General features: G+C 40.3%; 1 protein-coding gene across 10 annotated transcripts in view; it reads right to left on the bottom strand.

Annotated features, from left to right (window-relative positions):
* LOC141147898 (programmed cell death 1 ligand 1-like) overlaps nt 1-20641 on the bottom strand; it is an 82863-nt gene extending 62222 nt beyond the window's left edge. Inside the window, exons 1-3 of one of the 10 annotated variants that reach the window (XM_073635068.1) lie at nt 20383-20641; nt 5796-5915; nt 1683-1747 (exon numbers count right to left, since the gene is read on the bottom strand). Coding sequence is in view for 4 of the 10 variants with exons in the window: in XM_073635093.1 (XP_073491194.1) it covers nt 1683-1740 (58 nt within the window). In the remaining 6 variants the exon portion in view is untranslated. Of the gene's footprint in view, nt 1-1682; nt 1748-5795; nt 5916-17959; nt 18191-19963; nt 20092-20382 lie in introns of those variants that run through there. The other 9 variants (XM_073635093.1, XM_073635062.1, XM_073635118.1 and 6 more) reach the window with 9 other exon arrangements.
* Nucleotides 20642-21385: the final 744 nt, after the last annotated feature.

Raw genomic sequence — 21385 nt, 5'->3', positions numbered from 1 at the left:
AACAATAAAAGCTATAATGTGTAGAACCAAGACATCACCAAAATGAAAAAATCAGTGTGGAACTCATGGGTATTTAGGGTAAAAAAGACCCCAGGACTCAAATGTTTAAAAAAAAAAAAAAACGAACAGGGACAATTAAACTATAATTGCCACAGCAGATGTGTGGGCTCTATACTTGTTCAATGTCACTGACTCTGAAATTGTAAGGCCAAAACAGCAGATAACATAACAGCTAGGCAACTAGCATTCTGAAAGAAGAGGTCAGCAATGCCAGTCCCCGTATTTCACGCATGACAGCTATACTTTAAGGCTGGATTTACATTATCTTTGCATGTGGCTCACAGCAGGGGTCTGGTGCGTCCTGGTTCACTGTTTTAGGTCTGATTTCAGCCCAATTTTTTGGCTGAATTCGGACCTGAAACAGACCAAAAGACGCTCAGTGCAAATTTGCATCGGAGACGCAGCGGATATATGTGAACCGGCTCCATAGAGAGCCGGTCAAAATCTCCTGCTATTGCGAATTGAATGCAGAGAATCCCCTTCAGTTCTCCCACATAGAGGAGTTTAGCTCCCATGGTTGAGACAAAGGATCTTCCATTCTATTACTAGTGTAGGACCCACTAATTTGGGGTACTTTGTCGCAGTAAGTGGGCTTAGCACTATATGACCATATAGTGTGACCAAACCCCCGTATTTTTTGAATATGTTCAGGTGTTTTTAACTAGTCTTGCAGGAAATGTCATTCTTGTATGTGTGCGCTGTAAAATTTTTTGTACTGTTTGTATGTCTTATAGCAGCACCATCTTGAATTGAAATGCATTGTAGGGTGTGCCCCCCAAATATGTTTTTGTATATTGAATGCGGAGACGCTGCATCCAATTTGCAATAGTGTGAACCCAGCCTGACTCCCCAGTATCTACCAAAAACTGAAATATCACTTGCGAGTGGTCTCATCATAAGTGTGTGGTGTGTGTATTATACATGGAAGCACTGGTAAATAAAGTGTTTGTGAAGCCAAAATGTTTTCTACTTCAGCTTGTATACACGCCCACATGTGTGATGTTAATATCATGTGACCTGGCTGGCTCTGAGAACAAGAAACTTTTCTCTCCAGCATAAAAGACACAACTGAGCATGTGCAGGTCGGTTACCCTGCCAGTGTTAGCTTGCCTTCCCCAGATAGACAGTGCAGGAGGGAAGGATTTGTGCATACAGGATAAAACAGTCTTTTTACACAATGCAGAGGATTAACCCCTTAAGTTCCACAGTGAGTTCAACAAGCATACTATGCTGGATATACCGACTAATTTTACTGTTGCGGGTTTAGTAACACTTTAAGGTTTGAATTGAGTAGCAAAGCGTTAATCGTTCCAGAGATGCAACAGGGAAAATCTCTACAAGGGCAAGGAGAATTCCCATCTTAGGCAGTTTTCTCCAGAGCAGTTGTCCCCAGTGGAAGATTCCTCCTCACCTTATGCTTTGGTAACAACTCTGTTAAAAACTTTCTGTCTAAATGACACTGGTCACCAGGACAGACAGAGAGGGTGAATCTACCTAGAGCAGACAGAGACAGCAAATATTTTATTATTTGCCTATCCCATCCAAAGCAAGAAAAAAAAGGTTTTAGCTATACATAACATAAAAAATTTAGAAACATGGATAAAAATCTAAAGATGACTTACCTAGAATTATCGTATGAAATTCAGACATCATAAGGAGAAAAAATAATAAATATGTCATGCTTTCTCTGCAAAAATAGAAACACAAGCATAAAATCATTTCTCATGAACCCTTTGGAGATATGTATCTAAAGCTGGCCAAACACATACTTGTAGATTTGTTTTATTCAGCCTGAGGGCTAAAGGAAAGAAATCTAACAGATTCCTCTATCCATGCTAAACAGTACAGATACTGGCTATTGTATTCTGACAGCCAGCTGTCAGAATACTCGAACAGTGATTGTATCTGATTGGATGAAATAATGAATAAAATATAGGCCCGTAGAATGTCCTTATTGGCATTAAGAGACAGGCTTTTTTTTTCTTAATACTCTTTATTTATAACAACTATTAAAAATTCCACATATTCATAAGCCTTAATACACAACAGATCAAAACAAGAACTATAAATATACACTATACAATATTATTGTCAAGTACAGCATACACATTTACAATACACCCATATGTACCTGGCATGCCTGCTCGGCTCATGGCTCTTAAGAAAACAATAAATGACTATTACATTTCTACTAAATACTTTTTTTCTCCTCCTCCTTTCCCCCTCCCGCTCCCTCACCCTCAATTCATAACTAAATAAATGAAAATAAATGCATTTAAAATAAAATGTCCTTCCATAGTGTTATTGACCGCCATATTAAATGATGGTATTTTGGACACATTTATATTTAAATGCAGCTATATTTGCATACAGGCACATTCTCAGTTTAACAATGTAAAGTGTATGTCTGCTCTCTTTCTTGTCCTAGTAATCTGTAATAAACGTATTTACAAAGTACAGCAAAATAATGCAAAAAAAACCCCCAAAAAACTAAGGGTCTTTTCACATGAACAGTCTGATCAGATCCGCCTGGATTTGTTTTTGGCGGATCTGATCAGAAGCCACGTCATTCTATGGTCAGGGGGATCTCTAAGTTTTAATAAACTTTATGTTTTTGCATATCCTGCCTTATACTCTGAAGAAGAGGTTCCCTGTACATCTTCGAGCTTCACTTATATGCGAGCAGGCATTATCCTGCCAAAGTGATATTTGACTTTCTTTTTAACTAAAGAAGTCAAATACATCTGGTAAGCAGTTTATCCATCTGCTCACGTTGGGTGTATGTTATTGATGTGGTAAAGGATTGCTCACTATCAAGCATAGAAAAATTAAGATCACCTTGCAATAATTCTCTGGATTTGGAAAATCACTGTTTTCTTTTTTGGGACTGTTTTTCAGCACTTGTATATGTGTATTTTTTATATTTATCCACTTCAAGATTTTCACCATAAGGATCTAGCACTGAGTGTTTTTCATATGGTCTTTTTATGTGTTATGTGGTTTAGGTATGTCACATTCATTCACATTATTTGATTTGCAAACATGGATGATCTAACTAGCGCCCCGTAGTCAAAACATAGCCAAAGTTCAGTAACCGGAACAGATAGTCAGCCAAGCCAGAGGTGGAGAGACCAATGTAGCGGAACAGCAAGCAGGATCTGGAGCCAGAAGGGATGTCAGCAAAGCAAGTCTTGATCAGGATCGCAGGAGATAGTTTCTGTGATGTGACCAAGGCGAAGGCAGAGCTCCTTAGGACTGGATGGCTTAAGTAGGCAGGACTGACGAGCAGGATCATCAACAGCTGAGTAACTGTGGAAAGATAGGAGCTGGCAATTAGCCGACAGCTGAGCGGCCAGCTCAGGGAAGGAAGGGCTGAGCCCAGCCCTGACAAGCTGTACACGTCAGCCAATCAGCTTCTAATTTCAGCTTGTTCAATAAAGCTTTGAAAAAAAAACTGGAAGGAAACTGATTGGTTTCTATGCAGAGCTGCACCAGATTTTTTTTACCCTCCAGTTTTAGTAAATCAACCCCACAGCTAGAAGGTCTCAGTTATGTCTTATCAACAACTAACATACTGGGGTTGATTTACTAGAACTGGAGAGTTCAAACTTTTGTGCAGCTGTGCATGATAGCCAATCAGCTTCAGCTTGTTCAATTAAGCTTTGACAAAAAAAAAAAAAACTGGAAGCTGAATGGTTTTTATGCAGAGCTGCACCAGATTTTATACGCTCCAGTTTTAGTAAATCAATCTCAATGCTCTACTGTGTTCCTGCTGCCATATACTCTCCTTAGACAGGTTTAAACCTACAGTGCCTGCAACACCCTGATGAAGGAACTTTGTGATACATTCTTTTAGGAATTTTCCTTTTGTCTGCCTTTTGAAAATTATTGCAGTTCTGGTAGAGGACAGCTCTCAAAATACCTGAGTTATTGTGACATGTCTGCTATACCCCAATGGAATGAAAGTGCAATGGATTTTTATCTTTTTTACATTTATTAAAGTGATTTTCTGCACTATCCAGTACTCTCTATTTCTACTTTTTAAGTGTTCTTTTCCATAATACCTCTGGAATAATACAGAGCTGCACAGATAGAACAGAATTTGGTGGGGCCATGCTGATCCTAGGTAGGTGTTATTATGTACTCTATAAGCTTGCAGAGTCATCTCTGACAACCTAGAAAGTTTATGTTAGTGGAAGACACATAAAATTTCAGAATACATTGTACAGCAGTAAGCAGTGCACAATAATCACTCCTTTATGTGTAAACACTTACCATAACTTGAAGGCCTCATGCACACTGGACGTTTTTACAGCTGCTGTTTTTGGCTTCAGACATTTTTTTCTACAGTCAATAAACTCCCCATCATGTTACCCTATGTATCCATGCACACACATAGGCTGTTATCAGCAGCTTTTGGCTGTGGCGTTTTTTGGCTTTAAAAAACCCCCAAAACTAGTGGGTTCTGAGAGGAGTTTTTCAGCTGTTTTCAGCTGTAAAAACGCTCTAACTAAAAAAAAAAAAAAAAACCACTGATAAACGCCAATAAATGGCTTACTAGCATTTAACGTTTTTGATCCATTGGAAAAAAAAAATTAAAATAAAAAAATTTCCAGAAGAAAAACGCTAAAAAACTTTAACGCGGAAAAATGATAAAAAATGCTATTGCAAAAACGTTAAAAAATGTTGAAAAACCCACTGTAACGCTACTAGCGTTTTTATATAGTTATTTTAGTGTACAGTGTGCATGGGGCCGAATAGTGAGAAATGCTTAAAAAACTGAAAGTAATATACAGTATTTCCTAAAAATGCTTCCCTACCGAGCACCTGTTCTACAAGCCACATACAATTGTAAATCAACACAACAAGCTGTTCACAAGGAAAGACACACCTAAAGAAGAGTGAAAGGCAAAACTTTTAATTTAGGATAGAGTAAAGGAGGGTTATAACCCCTGACAGTTTGTTTTTTGCTCTCATTGGGAAGATTTCCCTTCACTTCCTGTTCCATAGTCAAAACAAGACGTGAGAGGAATTCCCTACAAAGTAAAGGAATCTCTGGTTGTCACCAGAACTATTGTCCCCATTGGAAGATTTATCCTCTATTCCTGTTCTGGTGACAATCCAAAATCAGGGATTTTCTTTCAGTTTTGGGATAACAATACACAGGACAAATAGAGAGAGTGAATCTCCCAAACAGGGGTGCAGACAGCAATAAAAATCTCTCTCCACTCCAATCTAAAACTAAAAAAAAGTTTGCCTTTAATTATACTTGAAAATGGAATTTACAAGTTCTGTTTATTCCTTTGGGAAAGCTTATGCAGATGACTTAAAAATTCTTCTATAATACGGCAAGACAACTTTTTGGATCCTCCAAGGATAAGCTGCAAACATAGCATGCACTTGCCATTGCCTGTCACTGCAACTTTGTCATTACACCGACAGTACGCAATCAGGTGGGTAGCTGTGACTCACTTGTATGCGACAAGCAGTACTGGGGCTTAGGATCATTGGAGCTTTGGGTCCTTAGAAGGTGCCCTAACTGCCCAGATTATAATCAACCACTGGGCACAATGGGGGAGATTTACTATAACTGGATTTACTATAACTTTTATATTGCTGTTCAAGCCATTATTCCATTATGTTTATTTTTTATTCTTTAACCACTTCAGCCCCGGAAGGTTTTACCCACTTCCTGACCAGGCCATTTTTTGCGATACGGCACTGTGTCGCTTTACCTGACAATTGCGCTGTTGTGCAACGCTGTACCCAAACAAAATTGGTGTCCTCTTTTCTCCACAAATAGAGCTTTCTTTTGGTAGTATTTGATCACCTCTGCGTTTTTTTTATTGTTTGTGCTATAAATAAAAAAAGACAATTTTGAAAAAAAAAAAAAACACTATTTTTTACTTTCTGCTATAATACATATCAAAAATTAAAAAAAAATATATATATATATTTCTTCATCAATCTAGGCCAATATGTATTCTGCTACATATTTTTGGTAAAAAAAATCCCAATAAGCGTATATTGATTGGTTTGCCCAAAAGTTATAGCGTCTACAAACTATGGGATAGATTTAAGGACTTTACATTTTTTAATTGTTTTTACTGGTATGCAAAAAGAGGTTGACGTTCCAAAACCTTTCACAATAAAAGCTTGGTTGGGAGTCATATTTCCTTTTCATCTTTATTATTTAAAGTGTACTGTGTTGAAAAAAATATGTAGTTTGTTAATGCTGACCTCACCATTTGGACATCCTGTTGCTTCAATATTGTTGGAAAACTGCTGCAGACATGAATGTATACAGTAAAACTTTGGTTTGAGAGCCTTTTGCAAGACTAGCTGATTTTTTTTTAACAAATTTTGACTTGCTATACGATGTCTTGATATACAAGTAGTGCCATGTCACAACTGAGTATAAAAGAAAAGAGAGGCACCTCTAAGACCCCTTTCACACTGGGGCGGTTTGCAGGCGGTATTGCGCTAAAAATACCGCCTGCAAACCGCCCCTAAACAGCCTCCGCTGTTTGTTCAGTGTGAAAGCCCGAGGACTTTCACACTGAAGCGGTGCGCAGTCCTGCAAACCGCTTTTTTGGAGCGGTGAAGGAGCGGTGTATTCACCGCTCCTGCCCATTGAAATCAATGGGACAGCGCGGCTATACCATGGCAATACCGTGGCTATAGCCGTGCTGTACGAGGGATTTTAACCCTTTTTCGGCCGCCAGCGGGGGTTAAAACCGCACCGCTAGCGGCCGAATACCGCTGCAAGAACGACGGTACAGCAGCGCTAAAAATAGCGCTGTTGTACCGCCAACGCCCCCACCGCCCCAGTGTGAAAGGGGCCTTAGTGTAGTAATATGGTTACATTTAATGAAGGTATAACATTTAGCAACATATTGCTACACTTAGAGGCGCCTCTCTTCTCTTTTATACCCTGTGGCTCCTGCTGGATTTTGCTTCTAATCCCCTTCTGGAGGCAGCCATTTGTGGATGGACATCTTATGGTTACACAACCTTTCACATTGCTATAATCTTTTTATATGGACTATAAACTGAAGGACTTATGAATAAATGGTTGTGAAATAAATCATCTGATTTTCCATTATTTCTTATGGGGAAATTCACTTTGATATACAAGTGCTTTGGATTACAAGCATGTTTCTGGAATGAATTATGCTCGCAATCCAAGGTTTTACTGTAGATTTTGCAGGACACCCAGCTTAGCACTTCTTGTTTTATCGGAGAACAAAAGGAACACAGAAGCAGGAAACATTTTTAAACCCATCTGCAGGATAAAAGTGTCCCCCTTCTCAACCCTCTAAATGTTTGCTGGCAGTGATAAATAATGCCATCTAAATGCTAATTTTACTGATCAAAAGCTGCAGTCCCATGTTCCTCCATTCTGCATCTTCTGTTTTCCTTTCTTTACACAGATATGCATGACATGGACACTTTCTATTGGATGTTCAGCATTGGGGTACTTTCAGGATCTAGAAGAGGATAAAAGTAATTGCAAGAGGATGGTAGGGGAGTAGTCAATGAAGGACCATCTACAGCACTGGATTAATGATCCCCCACACCCAGAAAATGTGGCAGCAAGGGAACTGGATAGGGGACATAGGTGAGTAAAACTTGCTTCCCAGCTTAAGAAAAAATAAAAACCCTGCAGGATAGGTTTGAGGGTGTGGGAGGGATGGAAGGGGGCTCATCTATTATCCGGAGTTTGGCTTTAACTGCATGTTACTAACAAGAACATTACATTGTACAAAAACACTACCTCTTAGTGGCAGAACTTCTAATCACAGTATAATATTTGAGAAAGTTTTTTCCACTAATATTGGTATAAATGTCATGCTAACAAATATTTTCTGATGTATGACAGCTCTCCTTCTACTTGTTCTAGTTGGGCACACATGAGTGTAATAAAACAAGGGGGGAGCTGCGCTAACTTGATTAATGTTTGAGGCAATATTCCATACACTCACAATATAAGCGGATAGTATACCACAACAAGTGAAATTGTGATAAAAAATGAATAAAAATGAATAAATATTCTCTAAATATGGGTACAAAACACCAATGTGTGCCCCGTGATGACGTCCTGTTGTGTGATGAAATGCGTAGGGAGGAGGAGCGACTGACATCACTGCAATATGCTTAGTCCCGGGCTTTATTCGAGGCCGGCTCGACTTTTTTAACGTTTTACCTTATCTGCTTAACTGTAATGCCCTGTACACACGATCGGACATTGATCAGCCATTCCGACAACAAAATCCAACTGATTTTTTCCGACGGATTTTGGGCCAAACTTGTCTTGCATACACATGGTCGCACAAAGTTTTCGTAAAATCCGATCGTTCTGAACGCGGTGAAGTAAAACACGTACGTCGGGACTATAAACGGGGCAGTAGCTAATAGCTTTCGTCTCTTAATTTATTCTGAGCATGCGTGGCACTTTGTGCATTGGATTTGTGTACACACGATCAGAATTTAAATGATCGGATTTTGTTGTCGGAAAATTTAGTGTGTCGGAAATTCCGACGGAAAAGTCTGATGGAGCCCACACACAATAGAATTTCCGACAACACAACCTGATCGCACTTTTTCCATCGGAAAATCCGACCGTGTGTACAGGGCATAAGCGTTCATTTGTCTTATGCTAGTTGAATAAATGTGAAGGTTTTACACTATGTGAGCCTTTGTTGTTCTATGGGGACTCTATTACCGGGCCTGATCTGACCTATATGTGGACCATCGCTACTGAGGTCGAGGAGTTCAGTGTATACCACAGAGATCCCGGCCTGGGGTAATAGCCATCTGCTCAGTGTGGTCCCCTGTAATAAGGGACCAACGTGTTCCAGTAAGCGGCAGTGTTTGCTGTGGTGGAGGCATTTCCTATCTGTCACGTTTCTTGGGATGTCCTGGTTTATGTCACTGTAGAAGAGTCACCAGTTACTTTGCACGGACTTTGTTTATTATATTTTTTGGATCCAATTTTGTGATTTATGATTGATTTTTTATGATCACTATCATTACACATGTACTTTGCCATTTTATCACATCAGCTGTTTAGTTTTTTTATATAGTCCAATATTTTTTCACAGTCATAAATAATTTAGGTGTCAACATTTACCTAATTTACATTGTTACTACACTTTTCAGTTAAGCAATATAACATTGCCCTCACTGTAAACTGCTAGAGCGAACTAACTGGAAACTGTGCACTAAACCTGCTCATAGTCTGTATATAGCAAAGTTTGTGAACCAGGGTTCTACCAGAGGTTGCTAGGGGTTCCTTGAGCAATGGGCATTTTCTATCCCTCAGATAAGTTCCCACTGACACTATTGATCTCTTTAGTCATCTGTAAGGAGGGAATTTTTCCCAATGACCACAAATGTAAGCAGCATTCTTCCCACTGACTCATTAATGTATCATGAGTTGTAGATATAGTAAGACTAGCATATAGCAAAGCTGGCATTGCACCAGTTAAACAGGCCAGAATGGTGCATGAGCAGAAATCAAATCTACTTACATGCAACTTATAAAGAAGAACAAACTGACCATACAGTAGTGGGACTTCATATGAAAATTTTTGTTTTGAGAACATTCCACCAATTTTCTGATGTTTGGTGGGGTCAAAATGATGTTCGGTTTTGTCCAAAATGACAAGAAAATATTAAGAAGCAGGAAATTTTTCTTGAACAAACAAATTCCTAACAGTGAATGCGGTTTGGGAAAGTCCATCCACTGAATGTTAAAGCAAACGCTTTTTGAAATGAAGTCTAACTAAAGGCAACATTTCTTTTTTAGTTTTAAATTGTGTGGAGATGAATCAGAACCCCTGCCAGGTCTTTTTTTCTGTCTTCGCCCCTTTTAGAATGACGCAACCTCTTTCCTCTCACTTCCTGTTTTGGCAATTGGACTAGAAGTGAAGGGAAATCTATCCAACAGGGACACCGATGGCAAAAAAGGCATACGTTTTATCAAAAAAGGAAAAAAGTTTTTCTTTTAGTTCTACTTTAAAAAGACTGCTAATCAGTAGCAGCCCGTCCATTAGGGTACCCCAAGCGCCGTCCCCTCTATCCACGGCCACCACCTCCATGCGCTATCAAGTCCACGGCCACCACCTTCTATATATGAGCCTTTCAGGACGTCGTGCGCAAAAATGACAGCAGCAGGGGGTGTTTTTTTGAAGCACCTGATTAGAGCCAGAGGCTCTAATAGGCTTCAAATTAGGGTGGGCTTGTTGCGCAGAGCATTGCGCTATGAGCCCACCCAGGCGTTACAACAGTGAATGAACATTCGCTATTGAAACACTGATCCTCAGCCAGAAGTGGGTTTGAAAACCGTTTTCCGAAAAGGAGGGAGGAAACGGAAGCCGCTGCGATGCCCATTGAGAGCAGGGGAAGGGGAACCCGCCTCCGCCAAGCAGGGGAAGCCACTGGTGAAGCCCAGGAGAAGCGCTGCCCACCATAGATGGGGTACAGGGGGGTGGTACTGTTTGCTGCCCCCCCAAAAAAAAAAAATTACCAACGGTCGCCACTGCTGCTAATAATGTGGTGCTTGCTTGCTTGCTCAGAGCTATTGCTTAGTATGTACAAAACAGCTTAGCTGAGATGGTGTTGGGTTGACTGTTCATGATTAGCTGGCTTACAGGAAAACAATCAGTAATTTTCTATTGCATTATAATGTACTCTGCAATCTGCTGGACAGTTGCAGTAAATGTAAATTACTTCCTTAATAAATGTAATTACTTCTTTAACACATACCCACAATGGTTACGAAGATGCAAAGCTAAAGCTAGCTCCAGCCAAAACATACATTTTTAGTTTTGGATAAGGGATAGTGAAATTATAAACACTGTGAGGTTTTTCTTGTGGTCTGGGTTTTAACTGGGGAACTTCCCCTCACTTCCTGTACTGGAGGCCCCATGTATCTGAGAAAAATGTGAGGGAAAATTCCCCCAAAGAGGTAAACACAGCAACAAAAGCCCCATACAACCCACTCATACACTGGGGAAGAGTTTTCTCTCAAGCTTTTATTGCTGTGTCTCTATTGGAGAAAAATTTCCTTGACAACAGCAAAGTAGGGAAAATCTCCCCATTAGGGACCATAAAAACCAGACAAAAATTCTAGCCTTTCCCAATATTCAGTCTATCAAAAACAAATCGGTTTGAGTAACACTTTCAGTTATCAGTTACAAGCTAAAGTAAATGTAGAATTTCAGGCTAAACCCTAACTAATCTTATAAACATAGGTATGCGCACAGGGTGTGCCAGGTGTGCCCAGGCACACCCAAATCACCCTGTGCAGAACAGATTCCCCCTACTGATCTGGCTCCCCCTCCTTCCCCCCGCAGCACTGCCAGCTTCCCACCTCTCCCGCCGGCTGTTTCTGTGGGATGTTTTAGGATGAGTGGGGGAAGGAGCCAGTAAAAATGTAATTTACTAGCCCTTTCTCTTTCTGAATGAACATTATGAGTAATCGGTAGTGTGTGCTTGAGCTTTGGCGTGCACACCCTAATGTCACAGGATGCGCATGCCTATGCTTATAAATGCTCCCCCCCCCCCACCTCTATATATACCTATTTTCAGCCTACTCTGGTTTGGTCATGTGATCACCCTGTGTCAGCTAGTGGCGCCTGCAGGGGGGATTAGAGAGTTCCTTAGTTAGGAGGTTCCTGGAGTTCCAATTTAAAGCTTAGTACACATGTTAAGTTCTTTTTTCGTTCAACCCAGTGAGCTGAAGGAAAAAAAAACTGAGAGGTCGCTGTACTAACTATGCAATGTTAGTGCAGTGATTTCTCCCATACCTCCCAACTGTCCCTGATTTCAAGGGACTGTCCCTGATTTGGAACAAAGTCCCTCTTTCCTCTTTATTTGTCCCTCATTTTGCTTTGATCTATATAGTTGTATATAAAATGCACTTTTTATGTTTCAAAAAGTGTTTCCCAGTGCTAAACCTTTCATCCAAATTCTAAATTGCTGCATTTGTAAATCTCAAAAGCCAATATAAAGGAATAGTAATAAAAAAAAAAAAAAGAACTTGTGGGTTTAGCTAATCATTTTTTGGATAATTCTCCTTTAAGGGGGCGTGACAGGGGGCGTGTCCTATGCCTACATACTTTTGGTAATAGGTGTCCCTCGTTCCCATCTCAGAAAGTTGGGAGGTATGCTCTCCCGTCGTGCTATTGTGTTTTGCCAGAACACAGTGATCAGCTCTCATGGCCATTGGTTTCCAGCGCCAATCGGCTGCTTATCCAATGCTGGTTTTCCAGCATGTCCCTTTGCCAAAAGCCGGTCATTGAACCTGCTTCTGAATGTCAGCCAGTTCCTGCTGAACAGGCCGATATTCCGATCGTGTGTACCCAGCATAAGGGCTAAAACTATTTGGGTATAACAAAGAAAATACCATCCTATTTATTTTAAAATGAAAGATACCCAGGAATCTGGAATCATTGAATTATTTTATAATGCATGATATTATTCAGTCATAGATCTATTCTTTTTTTCTAATGTTGAGCAATAAACTAAATGTGAAAGTAAAATCTCAGCTAGCAATGTCAGCTGCTTCTGAGAAACCCAGCAATAACTCACTGGTGCCAGTAAGCATATCATAGCAATAATGAGTCTAGTTTCGTAACCTCTTCTTCAGTATTGCCTGGTTATTAACCGCTTGTTGACCGGGTCTTTTCTGGAATTTATTGTTTATAATTTTAAATTAGTATTTTTTGCTAGAAAATAACTTAGAACCCCCAAACTTTATATATTTTTTTTTAGTAGAGACCCTAAAGAATTAAAATGGCGATTGTTTCAATTTTTTAGGTCACACTATATTTGCGCAGCGGTCTTTCAAACGCAATTTGTTTGGAAAAAATACCCTTTTTTGAACAAAAAAACCCAAAACACTAAAGTTAGCCCAATTTTTTTTGTATAATGGGAAATACGATGTTACACTAAGTAAATAGATAGCTAACATGTCATGCTTTATTTGATTGTAGCCGTATTAGTGCAATTGTGACAGAGAAAATTGAGTACTGTCCGTGATACTTTTTTTATTTGCACTAACATACAATTTTTCAGGACAAGCTTTCGGGGTATGTCCCCTTCTATGCTTGGACCTTGAAGAAGGGGACATACCCCAAAAGCTTGTCCTGAAAAATTGTATGTTAGTGCAAATAAAAAAAGTATCACGGACAGTACTCAATTTTCTATGTCATGCTTTAAAATTGTGCACACTCGTGGAATGGCAACAAACTACGGTAATTAAAAATCTCCATGGGCGACGCTTTAAACATTTTTACAAATTACCTGTTTAGAGTTACAGAGGTGATCTAGCACCAGAATTATTGCTCTCACTCGAACGATCGCTGTGATGGCTCACATGTTTGGTTTGAACACCATTTACATATGTGGGCGCGACTTACATATGCGTTCGCTTCTGCACATGAGCACCGAGGCATGGGGAGCTTTACATTTTTTTTTCTTTTCTTATTTATTTTACTCTTTATTTTTACACTGTCCCTTTATTTATTTTTTGATCACTTTTATTCCTATTACAAGGAATGTAAACAAGGGATGTTTACATTCCTTGTAATAGAAATAAGTATGACAGGTCAAAAATATTTTTTTTGACCCCATGATCTGGGGTCAAAAATACCCCAGATTTTTAATTTACCTATAAAAGCAAAAGATAAATAAATTAAATTTTGTCTTTTGGAAAAAAAAAAAATCCTGTTTATCTGCCCGAGAACCGGGAATGTCAGAGGTTGCTTCTGTCCTCCAAGAGCATAGAGCCGAGAGGGGGGCGATCCTGCCCTCACTCAACTTCCTGCCTAGCCATTGGCTGTACCAGATCATTTCCAGGTTTACCGATGAGTCACTTCTCCCACCGCCTATAACAGTGATCCTGTGGCAAATCCACTGTTGGGACCACTTTTATCGTGTAGAGAATCATGGTAAATAATGGTACCAGTGTTATGGCGGCTAGCTGCTGCCATAAAACCCATATTTAATGTTAAAGTAATGACGTACATTTACATTTACATGTACATTTATTGACGTATATTTACTGTGGGCGGTCGGCAAGTTTAAGAGCTGAGTATTTTCATTTTTCAAAAATGTCCTTGAAATGGATTGGAGTTAACAGGGAAGGCAAAACTAGGGTGTTTTTTGGCTGTTTTTAAGGGTGCAATGCACTGTAATAATTCCTATTGATACAGCAGATGTTTTCAGCTGTCCTTTACTTGTTTTATGCCAAAACGGTCACTTTTTTTTACAGAAACAAAACAATGGAAAAAATAAATAAATAAATAAAAAAGGCAAAATAAGACAAATTTTTAGGAAACTGCACATAAATAATCAAATACACAAAAAGAAAAAAAGCACAAACACAAAGAACACTGAATGAAATAAACAAAACTACTCTAAATACAGCCCCCCAACTCCCGAAAAAAAAAAAACACTTGTAAACAAAGAACTAAGTATATTTTTTCATAAGCAAATTTTGCCTAGGCAAAGATTCCACTGACAGTGAAATTGATCATTTTGACGAAATCGCTCTGCTCATCTTTATTAATTAAAATAATAATAAATCCTAATTTTTTCATCACTTCCAGCAGCTTTTTTAATTGTTAACTTAGTATGCAGTTTCTTTATCTTTGAATACTTGCCTATTTGCCAATTAAACTGGTGCCATGATGATTGCCACAAATTTCTTGTTTCAGGATGGCTCTTTTTTTTTTTTTTTGCAACATTTTATGGAGCCACCCTTACATGCAGGGACTAGAGTTGTATCTCCTTACACTTTGTTCATCAATGGAAACACACAGCCCCATAGCCTAGGATGGCTGCTCCTCCCTCCTTTCCCCCCTTCATTCTCCAAGCTAACAGACTGACTCCAGACTGCACTGTCCATTGTTAACTCCTTCCTGTGAAGTTTAGGGAAGTCACACTTAAAGAGCAGGAGCTAGCAGCATCAAATTTGTAAGCTGCAAAATCTGGGGTAAGAGTTTTAAGAAATAGTTTACTGGGGAATTCTTATTTTATTGTAACGAATGTATTAAGCTGAAAAGGAAATGAAGGCACCACTGCATTTAGTATGACACCTCATTGTCCTCACTCAGTGTGGGGTTTATCAGACCTCAATGTTGTAACAACCAATTCTCAAAGTACATGTTTTATGCATACTCTTAGTGACCCCTCCCAACGTTGCCATATCTCTGTATTACATGGGCTTCCATTGCCACAGAAGTCTAGAAAGATTTGGGCATCATAATGATTTTAGCAGGCTAATGCCCCGTACACACGATCGGACTTTCCGACAACAAAACCGTGGAATTTTGTTTGAAGGTTGTTGGCTCCAACTTGTCTTGCATACACGAGGTCACACAAATGTTGGCCAACAATTACGAACGTGGGAACGTGGTGACATACAACAAGCCGAGAAAGAGGAAGTTCAATAGCCAGTGCGGCTCCTTCTGCTTGATTCTGAGCATGCGTGAACTTTTGTACGTCGGACTTGTGTACACAGGATCGGAAATTCCGGCAACAAAGTTTTGTTGGCGGAAAATTTGAGAACCTGCTAGCCAAAATTTGTTGGCGGAAAGTCCGACAAAAATGTTCGATGGAGCATACACACGGTCGGACTTCCAGCCAACAAGCTCACATACAACATTTGCTGTCGAAAAATCCGATCGTGTGTACGGGGCATTAGAGCTTTAACAGATGACTGTTGCCTGACCCGATTACTTTGTAGTTGCCGCCTAATTACTTTGCACCAATTTTTTTTCACTAAGGAGCAAATGAGAATAATCAGCAACTATCTCTTCATTGATTCTTGGTAGTAACATAATACTAGTAAGCATTTTTGGCTCATTAGTAAAAGAGATTTGCTATGGTTAACATTGTTGTCCGTTACAACAGACTGCAGAGCATGGCTATATACATTTCAGTTTAACCAGCTGTACACATTGAACCTCCTATGAATGTAGACTCCTTCTAAGTCAGCTTGGCTTGTTCCAGAATATGGCTTTGTTTTCATCCTCTCCAGCCATAACCACTTGCGGACCAGTGACTTACCCGTATGTTGCCGAATTTCAAGTGGTTATACCAGGATGATGCCTGTAGTTGCAGGGATCATCCCGGTACCATTGGGGTACACCGTTACTATTGCTGGATTGCTTTTACAAGCAGCGGGATGTCCCCTCCCATCACCTTCTGCAGATTTCTTGGGCTCTCCTGTCCCACTGGGAGACCCGAGCAACCAACTGACACGTCCGCCAGCTGATCAGAGAGCCGAACAAAGCCTAATTTGGCTTTGATTGGCTCTCAACTATGGTAACCTGTAAGCCGTGACCTGACATCTCTTCTGGTTTAGCTGGATGTCAACAGCTTCATTTGACAAAAATCTAAATTAAAACGATTGAATGCTTTTAAAGGTTAGAGGAGGGATTTGGGGACTTATAGACCCCAGATCTCTCCATAAAGAGTACCTGTCATATGCCTATTGCTGTCACAAGGATGTTTACGTACCTTGTGACAGCAATAAAAGTGATAAAAAAATGAAAGCAACAGTGCAAAAAAAAAGTATAATAATTAAAAAAAACATTTAAAGTGCCCCCATGCTCACGTGCAAAGGTGAATGCACGCGACGGTCCCACACGCATGCAAACAGCAATCGTCCCACACATGTGAGGTATCACTGCGAACGTCAGATCATGGACAGTAATTATAGCACTAGACCTCCTCTGTAAATCTAAAGAGATAATCTGTAAAGGCTTTTAAAGCATTGCCTATGGATAGTAAAATTTACGTCGTTTTTCGCCGTTGCACAGGCATGCGCAATTTTACCCACTTGCCTACTGGCCACTGTCACCCCCTTCCTGCCCGAGACAATTTTCAGTTTTTGCACTTTTTGTATGATAATTGCTCAGACATGCAACACTGTGCCCAAATAAAGTTTTTATCATTTTTTTTTACAAGATAGAGCTTTCTTTTGATGGTATTAATCACCAATTATGTATTATTTATTTTTTGCTAAACAAACAAAAAATGACCAAATATTTAGAAAAAAATTTTTTTTCTTAGTTTCTGTAATAAAATTTTGCAAATACGTAATTTTTCTTCTTCACTGATGTGCACTGATGAGGCTGCACTGATGGGCGCTGATAGGCTGCACTGATAGGCACTGGTGAGGCTGCATTAATCGGCACTGGTGAGGCTGCATTAATGGGCACTGGTGAGGCTACACACTGATAAGGCTGCAATGATGGGCACTGATTTGCTGTACTGCAATAAAGGGCACTGATTAAATAAAAAAATAAAAAAACTAGTATAACTAGGCTTCTTCGCTTCTCTCCTTACAAATTCTCCACCTTTGTTTACAGTGTAAAGATAAGTAGATGTTCTCTTGGAAGGAGAGACTCCCCTTTTACTGCAGTAAGTAATACTTGAAGGTTGACCTAGAGCTGATATTTCCTGTACACAGGCAGCATTTTCAAGATCATATTTGCAGCTGTGCTAGATACAATTTTTCAGTCTATGAACTATCAGTTAGCAATTTCATAGTTCTTATCAGTAAGTAAGCTCTTCCTCTTTAAATATTTCAAAAGTTTCCTGTAATTATTCACAAGGGAGTTTTTTACTTATTCATAACAATTTGTATATTCATGTCCTAACAATGTAGCTTTATGTAAAACATTTCAACATGGGTCATGCAAACCATCAAACACATCTAGAGCTATAAAGTATTTCCTAGAAACTATGAGTCATTTAGTTTCTTTTTCTAAGGAAAAACTATTTTCCAGGTTTTAAAGTGGAGTTCCACCCCCAAAAAAAGGCATTACTGTGCATGAAATAATATAAAAAAAAATTTGGACATTTTTTTTTTTTTACTCACCTCTTAATGCCTGTTTCTCTGTGGTCCCTTGAAATCTTCCTCCTTCCTCTCCTAGGCTCCTTGCGTCACTTCCCTCGGTGCCTCCGCTCGCTACTGCTCCTGGGAGATGTGTTTCATCATTTCCCAGGAGTCAGTGGGCAGCGCCGAGGGCTTCGTTGCCATCACAACGGGGCGGGCACTTCCGACGACGCCACCCGTTGTGATGGCAACTTAGTAGTTGACGGCGCTGTGAGAATGACTCCATGTGCATGCGCGAGATCGGGGAGAGAACGGGCGGTGCATGCTGGTCGCTTAGCAGCACCGTATCCCGGAACAGGATGCTTGTGGGCTTCACATGCCCACAAGCAAAATGAAAACGACCACCACTGCATTATCAAAGTTCTTTTAACAGATGAAACCGGACATCGGGGGACAAATTATACAGAAGACATGAGTGTTACAATGCCATTGAAAAATGCTTGTGAAAGGTTTAAAAAAAAAAAAATTATTGATTGTAGTTGGAACTCCACTTTAAGAAACAAAAAACTTTGCATGAGCTACAGATTTCCAGAATAAGAAAATAACATGAAATCTTGCATCTTTGCATTGCCTTAATGCATGTGTGTTATGTTGCAAGTTAACATGATTTGAATTATAATATTGTATTTAGGGGACTTCTGTTGCACCAAAACGTCCTAAAAATCGGACATGTGTCAAAATTTGTGCAGCAATGCATGGCAACACTCTACAGTGTGTTGCTAAGTGTTGCAGCTACTTGGGGTGCTATTCAAACTGACTCGCCCCCTCTCCCTCTCTGTCTTTGCTATCTCTCCCTCTCTCCATGGTACTTATGTTTTGTCTCCTCTCTCTCTCCTTCTCTCCATGGTACCGTACTCATGCTTTGCCTCCCCCTCTCTCTCCCCCCCTCCCTTTCTCTCTCCCCCTCTCTCTCTCCATGGTACTGTACTCGTGCTTTGCCTCCCCCTCTCTCGCCCCCTCCCTCTCTCTGCCCCTGCTCTCTCTGTCTCCCCCTCTGTCTCTCCCCATGGTACTCATGTTTTTCCTCCTCTCTCTCTCCCCCCTCCCTCCCCCTCACTCTCTCCATGGTACTGTACTCATGTTTTGCCTCCTCTCTCTCTCCCCCCCTCAGTCTCTCTCTCTCCCTCTCTCCATGGTACTGTACTCATGTTTTGCCTCTCCCCTCTCTCTCTCTGTCCCCCCCCTCTCTCTCTCTCCATGGTACTCATGTTTTGCCTCCTCTCTCTCTCCCCCCCCCCCAGTCTCTCTCTCTCCCTCTCTCCATGGTACTGTAATCATGTTTTGCCTCCCCCTCTCTCTCTCTCCTACAAACACCTCCAGGGGATTTAGGTCAGCTCCTGCAGGTTCACACATCTGACAGATTTCTTTACTGTTTACCTCCTGCAACACAGCATTTAATACTTCACATGGGGGGTTCTCTTTTTTAGGGGAGGCCCCTGAACCTTTTAACTTTTGTTCACACAAGTCCCAAAATAGGGGGCAGTCTTGCCCAATTAGCAAATCATGGGGTAACCCAGGAATCACCCCAACTCTCAGTGTAGCAGTTCCTGCGTTTGTGGACAGGGTTACATGGGCCATTGGATAGTCCTTGACAACCCCATGTACAGAGACCACTCCAATCTTTTTCCTGAGTATCAGATTTCCCCGAAACCTGTCCGATCAGAGCAGGGTAACCCCACTCCCTGAGTCAAGAAGTGCTACAATCTCCTGCCCATTAACCCGCACCACACTCTTAAGTGGGCTTAGATTGTTCATGGGACCAGTCGCAAAAGCAAACAGAAAGCCATGTGAGCCGATGTAAGGGATCAGGGAGTGACAAGCTGGCTCAGACAGTTCAGTCAACTTAAAAGGCTTTATTCACCAAAAAGCAACAGTTCAAATAACAAAAAAACTCTTCTTAGCAGTATAAGACAGTCCTTTTAAATAATGCTCAGCAACCCAGCCACAGCATATAACATAGCAAAGTCCCAGTTCAGGCAAGCTCACCCAGCAAGATCAAGTCACAGGTAACAGGGGTCCTTCCAGCTTCAAGCTCCTCTCAGCTTTGATAGCTCAACAGCCATCTCTCTCCAAACACTCTTCTCCTCTCTGACATTTTCAACTCAGCTGGCAATAAGCAGGTCTGAAGGTGAAGTACCTGCCCTCTTCAATTAACCCCTTCTTAACCCTGCCCCAGGCTGACTTTCCACAATATATATCAAGCTTAATGTTTTAAAACATACAAATGACTAGGATGAGCATCAACTCAATACACAGTTGAGATCATTCACTGCATCACGCAGTGAATTAATTAATGCTTAATGATTAGGATACATACCTTTTTAAGTTGGAGTCTACACAACGTATCTCAGATCAATGTTGATATGCATTTATGAATAAAGATACAAAATCCATGTGTTATTTACCTGTAATTTCTGATCACTTTCTATTCTTCTTCTAGATTAGCTGCAGTCATCTCCGTAGGCAGCATCTGTTGTGAAGCTTTCACTTTCACATCACAAAAAGCAGTGACAGCATTTGCTGTAAGCAAATGTGAAAGAAGAAATAAAGCATGTACTGAATATATCAATATAAGTCAAGTTGTTTCTTGCTAGAATATGCATTTACTGAATAGCATGCAAAACAAAAATGTTGCTGCTACTGTAGCCCTTATTTGGGGGGTATGAGAAGTGACCCACCACAAACAGGATATTGCACTAAACCTGTGGTTAAATAAGGGAACCAGAACCTTCACTAAGTGGAACAGTGGGTCTGATAATAAAGTTGGCAGTGCCTCCATTCAGGACAGGGTCTCTGTGAGCAGAGGGGATGCCCTTCCTGGGAAATTAACCAGTAATCTACTTATTATTTTTTAAGGTACTTATATAGCGCTGTCAATTTACGCAGCGCTTTACATATACATTGTACATTCACATCAGTCCCTACCCTCAAGGAGCTTGCAATCTAAGGTCCCTAACTCACATTCATATACTAGGGCCAATTTAGACAGAAGCCAATTAACCTACCAGCATGTCTTTGGAGGAAACTGGAGTACCCAGAGGAAACCCACACAGGCACAGGGAGAACATGCAAACTCCAGGCAGGTAGTGTTGTGGCGATTTGAACCATCAACCCTTTTTACAGCTGGGCAAGAGTGCTACCCACTACACCACTATACCTAATCCAATTAATTGGGAGCAGAGGATATAATACAGCCAGCATATATTATTATCATAAGTGTATAGATGCACACCAGTATTGAAATAATACAAGCCCTATATAAGAAACGATTAATAATAGCACATACATCCATTGTACAAACATGTAATATCAGAAAAGGGCCCAAAAAGAGTCATGATGATTCGGCACATATACTGTAGTTACAGTTCTTATTAAAGCAGGATCCCGCCCGCCCCTTTAAAAAATTTA

The sequence above is a fragment of the Aquarana catesbeiana genome, linkage group LG01 (assembly GCF_042186555.1).
Source record: "Aquarana catesbeiana isolate 2022-GZ linkage group LG01, ASM4218655v1, whole genome shotgun sequence".
Taxonomy (NCBI): Eukaryota; Metazoa; Chordata; class Amphibia; order Anura; family Ranidae; genus Aquarana; species Aquarana catesbeiana.
The sequence above is the reverse complement of the archived record's forward strand: the minus strand, read 5'-3'. Positions and strand labels throughout refer to the sequence as shown.